This window comes from Sciurus carolinensis, chromosome 15 (genome assembly GCF_902686445.1).
Source record: "Sciurus carolinensis chromosome 15, mSciCar1.2, whole genome shotgun sequence".
NCBI classification, from domain to species: domain Eukaryota; kingdom Metazoa; phylum Chordata; class Mammalia; order Rodentia; family Sciuridae; genus Sciurus; species Sciurus carolinensis.
The window spans coordinates 8279757-8292575 of NC_062227.1; the positions used below are offsets into that span (position 1 = coordinate 8279757).

Consider the following 12819-nt stretch of genomic DNA (forward strand, 5'->3'; position numbering starts at 1 on the left):
ATGCTATGGAAACACCGAGGTCACTGGCAGGAGCATGTTTTCTTTTACTTTTTCACCCCAGTGCTGGGGATTAAACACAGGAGTGCTCTACCTCTGTGCTATATTCCCGACCCTTTTTATTTTTTTAATTTTATTTTTTAAAAATAATTCTTAGTTGTAGATGGACACAATATCTTTATTTTTATGTGGTGCTGAGGATTAAACTCTGCCTCACCTGTGCAAGGCAAACACTGTACCACTGAGCTACAGTCCCAGTCTCCCTTTATATTTTTTGAGATGGGGTCTCATTGAATTGCTAAGGCTGGCCTTGAACTTGAGATCCCAGAAGCATATTTTTTAATGGACAGCACCAGCATATGTGATAGCCACTGACTGACCCAAAGCATATACACATCCCACATCCTCCTTGTCAATTGAGACCACCACAGACCTCTGACTAGCCACCCTGACTCTAGCAGCCTCATTCCAATCAATTCTAGTCTTCACATTATCTGATGACAGCAGCTTTACTAAAAATTATTAGTGTGAGCTCCCAATGGGCTGGGTAGTTGGAAGCTTCTGTGTCCCTCTGTGGTCATCCCTGACCTTGCATTTAGCCTCCAGCAATGAGGTAAGTTCTTCGGCATGCGGCTCCTCAACTGTCTCTGCCATTCAGCCTTCCTTACCTCTGCCAACCCTACCACTCCCAACACTTCTGCTGCCTTTTACTGGAAAAAAGCTCCTAATTCCTTAAGGTTCAGCTTTGCAGGCATCCTTCTAAGGGCAAGGCTGAGTCAGGGTAACGCTAGGCTCCTAAATACCCTCTTCTTCTCTTGGGCACTGTACCTGTCATCCGTATTATACAGATCCGTTTATATGTGTACACTCCTTTGAGGCTACCTTATTCTATACTACTACCTTATGCATGAGGGGAACTAATGAGCTTGCTAGTTTTAAAAATGGAAAAGCTGCTTTTTTTTAAAAAATATTTTTTTAGTTGTAGATGGACATAGTACCTTTATTTTTTCATTTTTATGTGGTGTTGAGGATTGAACCCAGTGCCTCACGCATGCCAGGCAAGCACTTCTAAAACTGAGCCACAAGCCCAGCCCAAAGAGCTGCTTTTTGAGAAGTCATACTTTGCTATAATGTATTAGAAGGCTATAGTTTCTAACCATTTTCTTTACTGCCCTGAGATCTCTTCATTCTTCTCAGATTAAATAAATTTTTTTGGTTGGGTTAGGTCCTAGTGGGAAGTAAGAAGTGAGACTCGAAACTCTCAGTGAAAAACATTCTTTGGGAATGAATGTTGTTTCATTTTGCAAGTGTAGGTGGAAATGACATGTCATCTGTTGGTCAAAGTTCTGCTGGAGAGAGCAGTTTCTGTACTTGGGGTTTACGTACACCAGGGACTCAACAAGCACCAAAAATAGTTAAGTACAAAAGCCTTCTGCATATACACCACAGACTGATGTTTATCCTGAGAATTTTTATTTAAGGTTAGCATACCGAGAGTAAAGCCAGAATTGCTCCTCTAAAGTCATTCTACTACATAAAACACAGAAGTGGCCATTGCTCATTTCCATGGGGTTTTCCCTTACCCGCTCTATCAGGAGGATATTATTCTTGTACATTAAATTATTTTATGTTCCTTCAAACACAGAACAGACAGCTATCATAATGAACAATACAAGGTGGTTATAAAGTCGTGACTCGGAGAGTGTAAGCCACACTAACTACGAGAGCAAAAGAAGCACCTCTCGCTGCTCACCAGTAACACAGGCTGTTGTTCCGCAGCAGCTGCTCCACCATGTGCTCCACCCGCACGAACCAGCTGGGCACTGCTTTGTAAATGAGTGGAGTGTCTGATCTGGGCAGGCAGAGACACAGAGGAAGCGGGTCAGGAGAGACACAGGTACCAAGGCAAGAGTTTTAGTCTTTTATTAATACACCACCACCAACTTGGACATTTTTTTTTATCTTATCTTATTTTATTTTATTTATTTTATTTTATTTTTGGGAATGGGGATTGAATTCAGGGGTGTGTTACACTGAACTACATGCCTGGCACTTTTTATTTTGAGACAGGGTCTCACTAAGTTGCTGAAGCTGGCCTTGAACATGTGATTTTCCAGTCTTGGTCTCCCAAGTTGCTGGAATTATAAGGTGTGCCATTGAGCCTGGCTAAAATTCCTTTTTATTATAGATGCAAATGTCTAAGTCTTCAAAATTGGTCATATTGCTGGGTGTAGTGGCACATGCCTGTAATCCCAGCGGCTCAGGAGGCTGAGGCAGGAGGATCATGAGTTCAAAGATAGGCTCAGCAATGGTGAGGCACTAAGCAACTCAGTGAGACCCTGCCTCTAAATAAAATACAAAATAGGGTTGGGGATGGGGCTCAGTGGGTGAGTGCCCATGGGTTTAATCTTCAGTGTAAAAAAAAAGTCATCTCCATGATACTAAGAAGGGCAAAACCCAAAAAAAGAACAAGACTTGAGGTGGATGTGGTACTGCACACCCTTGGGAGGCTGTGGCAGGAGGACTGTTAATTCAAGGACAGTCTTAGTGAGAGACTCTGTCTCGAAATAAAAAGTGAAAAAGGCTAGGCACACAGCACAGTGGTAAACCAACCACCCCTGGGTTCACTATCCAGTAAAAAAAAAAAAAAAAAAAAGAAAGAAAGAAAGAAAGAAAACCAAGACTAGAAAGAGAAACAGTTCTACTGATGACAGTTATCTAAAACGTGATGTCAATGTCAGCACAGAGACAGTGTGGGGACTGAATTTGAGGCCACTGAACATTCATTTTCATCCACATATTCATAGCATGATCCTGTATTAAGACAATATCACATTACATTTCTCAATAAATTCTATTATAAAATTCTAGAGATATTTGGCATCCTAAACAAAATGTGGCCACACAACATAAAACAGTACCCCCCCAACTCTCAAGGAAAGAGACAACTTTTTGCATTCATAAAACTCTCCTAAGAACAGGAGGGCAGTTTCCAAACACTAACTGTAGGACACCCATGAGATGGTTCTGTGAGTATGAAGGTATGGGCATACACAAATAGTGTGACCAGAGTGTGACGCTCCAGCTACAGCAGGCTTCCCTCCTCTCACCTCCAGCAGAAAGGGTAGCTGTGCGTGAAGGTGCTGGAAACAAGAAGTCGGCCCTGTTCCTTCAAGGTCCTGATGATATTTTTGTCTGCATCCTGTTAAAAAATTGGAAATTTAGTCATTAAAGCATCTTATCATACTTAACGGCAACATCATTTTATTAGTAAAACCCAACATTTTGTTGTGACTTAAAGGCAGGAATAAAATGTATCATTTAAAAATACTCTGTTCAAAATGCAAATCAAAACCACCCTAAGATTCCATCTCACCCCAATTAGAATGGTGATTATCAAGAATACAAGCAACAACAGGTGTTGGCGAGGATGTGGGGAGAAAGGTACACTCATACATTGCTGGTGGGGTTGCAAATTAGTGCAGCCACTCTGGAAAGCAGTGTGGAGATTCCTTAGAAAACTTGGAATGGAATCACCATTTGACCCAGCTATCCCACTCCTTGGCCTATACCCAAAGAACTTAAAATCAGCATACTACAGAGATACAGCCACATCAATGTTCATAGCTCCTCAGTTCACAATAGCCAGATTGTGGAACCAACCTAGATGTCCTTCAATTGATGAATGGATAAAGAAACTGTGGTATATATATATACAATGGAATATTACTCAGCCATAAAGAATGATAAAATTATGGCATTTGAAGGCAAATGGATGAAATTGGAGAATATCATGCTAAGTGAGATAAGCCAATCTCAAAAAACCAAAAGACGAATGATATCGCTAATAAGTAGATGATGACACATAATGGGGGTGGGAGGGGTTAGTGTTAGGGTTAGAGTTAGGGTTAGGGAGGGGGGCAAGAATGGAGGAAGGAAGGACTGTATAGAGGGAAAAGAGGGGTGGGAGGGCTGGGGGGAAGGGGAAAAAAACAGAATGAATCAAACAACATTACCCTATGTAAATTTATGATTACACAAATGGTATGCCTTTACGCCATGTACAGAGAAACAACATGTATACCATCTGTTTACAAAAAAAAAAAAAAAAAAAAACCTCTGTTCATTTTTAGCCACATAAACACATTCCTTAGTTTTTTTTTTTTTTTTTTTTTTAGGGCGGGGGGCGGTGGGCAATGGGGATTGAACCCAGGGACATTTAACCCCTGAGCTACAGCCTCAGCTCTTTTTATTTTTTAGAGACAAGGTCTCACTAAACTGCCCAGGCTGGCCCTAAACATGTTACTCTCCTGTCAGCCTCGTGTTGCTGGGATCACAGGGGCACCATCACACCTGGCTCTGTAATGTTTAAGGTAGTGAAGTTTTCAATCAGAAACCATTACCCCAAGGTCACAAAGTTGCTTCATGAGACAGAGTCCAGTTTTTGACTCCTACCCCAAAACGAGAGCATGCTTCCTTTAAAGACATTACACCCCCTAATATAGCTGATAGTACTTTTGTGTGATTTTATGCTGAAACAAAATAGAAACAAGTTCTTAGAGACGAATTACAATATAAGCTATAATGAGAGTGATTATAAGTTGCATTAATTTCCTTACTTGGGGGGAAAGGAGGACTGATTGATTAAATGTATATAAGTTGGACAACCTTCTGAACTTATGGACTACAGACCTTCACGTACTGTCCTGTGAAATCTGTCACTTCTTCTGTGAAGCAGCCTGAAGCATCCACAGGACAAATAGGGAGTGAGTCTTTCTGAATAATGTTGAAGTCCATGCAGACCCGATAGTCATCCTGGGAAAAGGGAATGGAAGAGCAAGAGAGAAGAATAAAATAGTCTAATATGCAGGAAAGAACGAAAGCATGAAGTGATAGATTTACAATAAACCTTTTCAGTATTCTGATATAGATATGTAATCGGTTTTATACTTTTAACCAAAGGTGACTCAAGGACCATTTAGGCACCTGGAGCCTCACAGCTGATTATATCATCCAGCTTAGTGTTCCCAACCATTATTTCACAGGCCTGCCGTAGATAGCGGAGCATTCACTAAGATGACAGAGGACACACATGAATGTTTTAAAACTAAGTCAAATTTGATTTATAACAGCAGCATATCTACACATCTGAAAAACAAAGGCACATACAGGTATAAAGCACAATCAACTGCACCACAAGATGCCTGATATACATATGGCTGTGCATCCTGCCCAAGGATGCCCATGCTAATCTAAAAGCAAGGTATTCACTTTGTAAATACGTAAACCTGGCCTCAGGTGGCAGAGCTTCCCTAGGTTACACCACGATGCTTCAGGAGTAGCCTTGAAGGGTGCTAACCATTAGAGCTCATGCCAGGCAACGCTGAGCACCTACCACACAAGCGCACTGAACCCTCACAGTGAAGTGGCAAGGAAGGCAGATGGGGGTACAGGGTAGGTATCACAAGTGCTTCCCTTGCACACAGCAGTGATGACCCCCACTTTACAGATGAGGGGCTGACACATAAAGAACTCAGCTACAAAGCGGCAACAGTAGGATTCAAATCCAAACAGCCCACTTCAGAGTCTACAGTCTCCACCAACATGCTACGTTGCCTAAATATGAAATTATGGAGACCGTTAAGACTGAAACCACACTGGTTTGACTCCAAGACAAGCTGGAAAGCTAATATGCTTCTCCCTGGAACTGTGTTCACGTCTCACTCTGCTGAGTTGCTTGGGTGGTGGGATGTGTGGGAAGGCAGGAAATGCCCAGAGCACAGAAAAAGGAAATATTAAGTGCAGTGCAAACAGCTCTCAGTCACTGTGATAAGCCAACAGCAGCCACTTGAATGGAGGTGGAACAGGTGATGTTCAACACAATGACGCACCGTATTGCCGTGTAAAGATGAGGTAGGTGGAAGGCCTCTTAGGAGACGTTTTCCAAGTGGGGTTAAAAGGTATAGTTTGCAGAACTGCATGGTATTCAGGACAGATAAGTGAGGTATAACTAAAGTTAGTGACAACTATCCACATTTAACAAGGACAGTCTGAACTATGATTCAAAAGCATGAAGCTTTTTTTTTTTTGGGTGCTGTGACTCAGATACAAGCAGAAGCTGTATTTTTATTATCTACTATCAGTGGAGTAACCATACCAGTGGACACTAAACTTATTATATGTGACTAGTTCTGAAACTCTAATTAGTATTATTATGACTGTTCACAACAAATATGAAAGAACAAAGACATGGCAGGAATGCTGGCCTTTTGGAGGTTAAATGTCTGGCAACAGATCAGGATTCGCCCCATCATTTCCAGAAATCAGTTCGCAATGAGTGGAAACTGCAGTTGCAAATTTTACAAGCCAGCTTGTGGGGAGTGAGCCAAAAAAGAGGCTGACTCCATGGTCCACATGAGAGGAGCCTGATGAGACACATGACTCAGCAGCCCAAGAAAAGCAGCTACTGACATTTACTTCTCATAAGTAAGTGTGCAAGACTATGCTACTCACCGCTCCAAAGTAAGGGGCCTGATGTACAACGCCTGTGCCTTCTTCCTCCTTCACATAGTGGTCAACAAGCACAGTGAAAGCGCCATTCTCTTTACACTGCAAAAGAAAGGTTGGCAGGCATCAGGGAAGGAACGCTTCTGCATCAACAATGGGAACAGCCTGAGAAAACCCTTCAGCACGTGAAAAAAATTTTTTTTTTTTACTTTTGAAATTTTGATTCATTGTACAAAATGGGGTACAACTATCATTTCTCTGGTTGTACACGAAGTAGAGTCATACCATTTGTGTAATCACACATGTATATAGGGTAATGATGTTTGTCTTATTCTATTATCTTTCCTTCCTCCTGCCCCCTCCTCACCCCTCATTTCCCTCTACAAAATCCATCCTTCTTCCATTCTTCCCTTACCTCCTCCCCCCGCCCATTATGTATCATCATCTACTTATCAGAGAAATCATTCAGCCCTTGTTTTTTTGGGATTGGCTTATTTCACTTAGCATGATATTCTCCAACTCTACCATTTACCTGCAAATGCCATAATTTTATTCTTCTTTATGGCTGAATAATATTCCATTGTATATGTATATATACCAGTTTCTCTATCTATCCATTCATCTATTGAAAGGCATCTAGGTTGGTTCCACAATCTAGCTATTGTGAATTGAGCTACTATAAACATTGATGTAGCTGCATCAAATGGTGGCTTCATTCCAAGTTTTCTAAGGAATCTCCATGAAACTAAACCCCTATCTTTCACCCTGCACAAAAGTCAACTCAAAATGGATCAAGGACCTAGGAATTAGACCAAAGACCCTGCACCTAACAGAAGAAGAAATAGGTCCAAATCTTCATCATGTTGGCTTAGGACCAGGCTTCCTTAACATGACTCTAAAAGCACAACTAAAGGAAATCAAACTAAAAAGCTTTTTCTCAGCAAAGAAAACAATCAACAAAGACAGCCTGCAGGGTGGGACAAAATCTTTGCCACATGAGTTCAGAGAGAGCACTAATCTCCAGAATCTATAAAGAACTTAAAAACTTTACACCAAGAATACAAATAATCCAATCAATAAATGGGCTAAGGAAATGAGCAGACGCTTCACAGAAGATCTACAAGCAATCAACAGATATATGAAAAAATGTTCAACATCTCTAGTAATAAGAGAAATGCAAATCAAAACTACCCTAAGATTTAATCTTGCATGTGAAATTACTTTCAGAAATAGAAAAGACGGTATTATTCACGTTGGGAAGAAACTTGATGATTAAAGACATCATTTCTCTGGATAGCGGCTCATCACTTACAAATGATGTAATTATCTGAAGGCTTACAGATAAAAATTTCTAATTTCTCTGGCCACATAACTGGGCTTTTTCATTATTTTCCCAAGCCCCACCCTTGCCTGAGCATGAATTTAGCATACAGTCTCAGAAAACATGGTTCTGTAAATAATTCGCTTCCGGTATATTTCCAATCATTGCATGTGCTATGCTTCTCCTCTTCCTTTCAACCCAGTTCAAGTTATAGTCATAGACGGTAAACATCAAAGGGTATGGTAAGGGGAATCTGGCAGAATAAGCTCTACGGGTATGGACTCACTTTAAGACTTGGGGGAAATGTTCAATTTTATTTTCTTTATAGCAGCAACAATGTCAAATTAATACACATAATGATACAAAACTTACTTTCTCTACCTTCATCTCTTCTTATTTTTTCCCATATACACTTTATTTTGCCCAAACTGGCCCTTAATTGTCCTATCTCTTTGCATTGGTAAAAAAGCACTTTTACAGCTGGACCAGTGGTGCATACCTGTAATCCCAGCAGCTTGGGAGGCTGAGGCAAGAGGATCTTGAGTTTAAAGCCAGCCTTAGCAAAACACGAGGTACTAAGCAACTCAGTGAGACCCTGCTCTAAATAAAGTACAAAATAGGGCCGGGGATGTGGCTCAGTGGTTCAGTGGCCCTGAGTTCAATCCCCAGTATAAAAAAAAAAAAAAAAAAAGTACTTTTACAAATGACTTTCACATTAAATTTCTATAATCTTGTGAACAAGCTCTCAGATTCCCATATTTCAGAAATATTCTGGGGCTATTTATATTTCACTGTTGGGGGCTATGCCATGCGGACTACGCCAAGATGGCGCCTGGCAGCCAGCCAGAAGTTGTTTTGGTCACGATAGCAGTGAGGAGGTTAATTAACATAAGCACACTCAGGTGATTTGTCATTGGCTGTATTCAATTAAGTCCATGCATACAATGCATACAATACAATACAGTGCTCCTGATTGTGCCTGCTCGTTTTGACCTTTGCCATGATTGGGCAGCTGGCTCCTCGCCTGATCTTCGCATAATTGGCGTCAGCCCTACCCTTCACCTCCTGGAGGGGAAATAAGCCGGTGCGCGGGCTCTCCTTGAGCACCAGGGTCCCAGGTGCCAGGTTCGAGGTTCCGATTCCCGGGTTTCCTGAATCTACAATAAACCGTTCCGAATTCAAGAGCCTCGCTTTTCATTTTGACTCCGCTGGAAGGCGTCATTTCACAGGTGAACAAAGTTAGAATTATGATTAAATGGCTTGCTAGGGTTGTGGTTCAGTTCTAGAGCGCTTGCCTTGCACGTGTGAGGCATTGGGTTTGATTCTCAGCACTGCATATAAATAAAGTCCACTGACGACTAAAAAAAAAAAAATATATATATATGTGTGTGTGTGTGTGTGTGTGTATATGTGTATGTATATATATATATATATATATATATATATATAAAGATATAAAGATTAAATGGCTTGTCCAAATCACACCACTGCCATTGATGAAGTCTGGATCTGAAGCAAGGGCTTTTGGTTGCACATGCAATGTTACTTTCAACTACAACACAGCACTCTGCTTTGGAACTTAAAACCAAACTAGAAAAATAATCACAAATTTTTAATTAGTGCCACTCAAATCGCCTTGAAATATTTTGGAAAGTATAGTGCTAGAGGTGTGTTTTCAACAGTTTAAACATGGGGAGAGAATATGTGTGTTCTTAGAAGCAGAGTAAGTCCAAAAGTATCTTACTTGGTCTAATCAGACGAGGAGAGCCCAGCCCTCTCTGTGCCCGCGTCACTAAGGACATAGTGCAGAATCCACTCATGCCCCGCTGCCATCTCCTCAGCCAGGTGAGCTCCAGTGCTGGCCCTCAGGCAGCACTGACATCACGGCTTCACTCAACATTGTGCTTTAGGTATGCATCATGATTTTTTTTTTTCCCTGAGGCATATTATTCAAAATACTTGCCTAAGGCTGGGATTGAGGCTCAGTGGTAAAGCACTTGTCTAAGTGTGAGGCACTGTGTTGGATTTCCAGCATCACATATAAATAAATGAATAAAAATAAAAGGAAAAAAATTAAACAAAAAGAAAAAAAAATTTGTCTAAAATTCACTGGAGTTCTTAGGTATTTCAGGAAGATGATTTAATAGAAGTTATTCAACTTAATTGATCATGTACTGAGTGCATATTTTAGACAGACCTCTGACTTGGGCTGAAGTTCCTCTCTAGGGTGCCCTTGTGTGCTTTTCTAAGAGGGCTGAGCTCTCCTCCAGTTCTCAATAGGGTCTGTGACTCAGAATGGTGAAGAGTCACTGATTGGGGGAAAGAGGTTTTAGACAAACAAAATGTTCAGTCATACAAGAGAAGAATGTAGTCAGGAGGTTTTTCAAACGAAAGACCAGGTGGCTTTTCAGACAATGCTTCTTTCAGAAGGCAGCAGAGTTCAGACTGAAGGATAGACTGAATTTAGCAGATACAATGAAAGAAAAGGGAAGAATATTTAAAATGGGAAAACTTCAATGACAAAGGAAAGGAACACTTTGGGGATGTGGTTAGGAAGAATGTCTGGCACAACTGGCTGGGGAGCAGGAGGGTTCCTCCTGAATGTGGGGAAAGGACTCAAGGCTTGTGGGAGGGACGTGACAAAGGCAGAGTACACAGGAATGTGAGGCAGCAACTGCAGAGGAGGAAGGACACTAAACTGGGGGGAAATGTGGGAAAATGATCAGGTTAGAAAAACAGAGAGATGACAGATGTACTGTGGACAGGACCCAAACGACAGAGGTCACCAGTGTCAACCATCTCTCCCTGCGCTGAGGGTGAACAGCAAAGGGGTCAGCAGATGTTTATCCTGGGCTCAGATGTAAGTAGAGGTCCAGCTGATCTAATTTTCACACAATGTGTGATGCCAGGTCTGACATATTGCTCATACCCAAGACCTTAAAATAAGAACCAAGGAGGATTTCTGCTTGACCTTGTTCTTTTGGTGGTGGGTGTGATATGCAACGAGACCTCTGGATCTTCCATTGTCAGAAAACAAATTCCATATAAAACAGTTCTTTATTCTTAAGAAAACTAAGGTGCTAAACCTAAGAGTTTCACCATGGTGTGTAGATTTTAAACTCTAATTAACTTCTGTCCTTTACACACAATGTTTATTTTGAGCACTATCTTTTTTTTTTCCTTATTGTGAAGTGAACCTAGGGTCTTGAACTTCATAGGCAAGTGTTCTATCACTGAGTTATATATCCCCAGCCCTCTAAGCAGTATCTTAATTTTGTTGAAAACCTCAAAAACTTCCCTGGTAGACTATAAACAATACATATATACATATATGTATCTAACCAAGTGTAAGGTCACTGCTTCTACAATGTGAGAATATTATTTTAAAAATTCCCACATGAGCTGGGCATGATGGCACATGCCTGTAATCCCAGTGTCTCAGGAGGTTGAGGCAAGATTGCAAGTTTGAGGCCAACCTTTAGTGAGGCCCTAAGCAACTTAGTGAGACCCTGACTCAAATTAAAAAGGGCTGGGGATGGATATAGCTCAGTGGTAGATTGTCCCTGTGTTCAATAGCCAGTAACAAAAAATAAAACACCCCCACAAAAAGAAACCAAACCAAACAAAAAAACACCCACGTGTGTGTGTGTGTGTGTGTGTGGGGGGGTGCTGGGGATTAAATCCAGGGCCTGTGCATGCCAAGTGAATACCACTGAGCTACGTCCCAGACCTTCCCATGCGATTTTAATGATTAAACAAGAAGGCAACAATTTAATTTTGTAAATGCTAAATCAGACTGTGGATTCGGGCACACTCATATGAGTAATCCAACAATAAGAACTGAATCCACTTATCTCTTTGTTCCAGTTACCAAAGAAATGATGGAGAGAGCACTGCCATGGTGTTCCCTAAGCTCACCTTCACAAAATAGTTGAACAGAGGCTTGTATTTCTTGCCTTTGAGAGAGACACCAGGAAATCTGGAAAAAGGAGAAATGCAAATTCAGTTAAGTTGAAGAAGTAAGGCTGCAGTCACACTAGGTCACCACCCTCACTGGTTTCCTAATCCTTAGTCATGAAAGCAGAATATGTGACCCGAAATACTCAGTACTTAGGACTCAACTTGAAAAGTACAGTGGTAGATAATATAGTCTATCTCTTTAAAACTAAATTCAGACACACATACATACCCACACATCAACTACTGAATAATTACCTCTCAAGGACCTCATAGTCACTCTCCATTTTATAGAGGGCTGACAATCTGGCTTCCATTAAAATGAGAAATTTTCCTCTGGCAGCATCTATGAGAATGAGAGAAAAGGTGGGACTCAGTGATATTCGACAGGCTGGCTCTGGAGACACGCATCAGGGATATTTCTTTGCCAAGGGTTTCCTGTGCCACCAGCAGTGTGCTCAGGACTCTGGGAACATTGCAAAGAACACTGTAGTACACTGCTTTCCAGACGTGCATCAGACACAGACATTAAAGGCATGGAGGCAGCTGGTTGGTATTTTAAATTTCACCCATATCCATTTGAAGGAAGTTAGTCTTATTTTCTCCTTCTGCAGGTAATACTTAAAAATCATAACATTAACAAATCAAATTGCTCACAAAGTAAAAGTTCCCTGTAATCTCATTCCTTCTCAGATATCCTCATTCAGGTATCTCTCCATCCAGATTTTTTAAAGCATATTCTAACAAACAAATGAATATGCAAATGTGTAAGTTCTTTTTTTTTTTTTTTTAAATAATTATGAGGCAATACAGTTTTACAACTTGTTTTCACTTAATATATTGTGAACATCTCTCTATATTAGCATATATAGAGCTTTCTAATTCCCTTTCTTTCGCCTTCGACCCCTTCTTTCTTCTTTTGCAGTGCTGGGATCAAACCTAGGGCCTGTGTATGCCAGGCAAGTGCTCCACCGCAGCCCTCTGATTCTTTTAAATAGCTCCATTGGATTTTACTTTATAGAGGTACTACAGTTATT

The 12819-nt window shown here is 40.9% G+C and overlaps 1 protein-coding gene across 2 annotated transcripts in view; it reads right to left on the reverse strand.

Moving 5' to 3' along the window:
* The window catches only part of Iars1 (isoleucyl-tRNA synthetase 1), a 62602-nt gene that overhangs the window by 31513 nt on the left and 18270 nt on the right, over window positions 1–12819 (reverse strand). For both annotated transcript variants that reach the window (XM_047526405.1, XM_047526404.1), the window contains 6 exons: window positions 12041–12128; window positions 11744–11804; window positions 6511–6606; window positions 4690–4812; window positions 3108–3199; window positions 1751–1849 (listed from right to left, as the gene is read on the reverse strand). In XM_047526405.1, the coding sequence (XP_047382361.1) occupies window positions 1751–1849; window positions 3108–3199; window positions 4690–4812; window positions 6511–6606; window positions 11744–11804; window positions 12041–12128 (559 nt within the window). The remainder of the gene's footprint in view (window positions 1–1750; window positions 1850–3107; window positions 3200–4689; window positions 4813–6510; window positions 6607–11743; window positions 11805–12040; window positions 12129–12819) is intronic.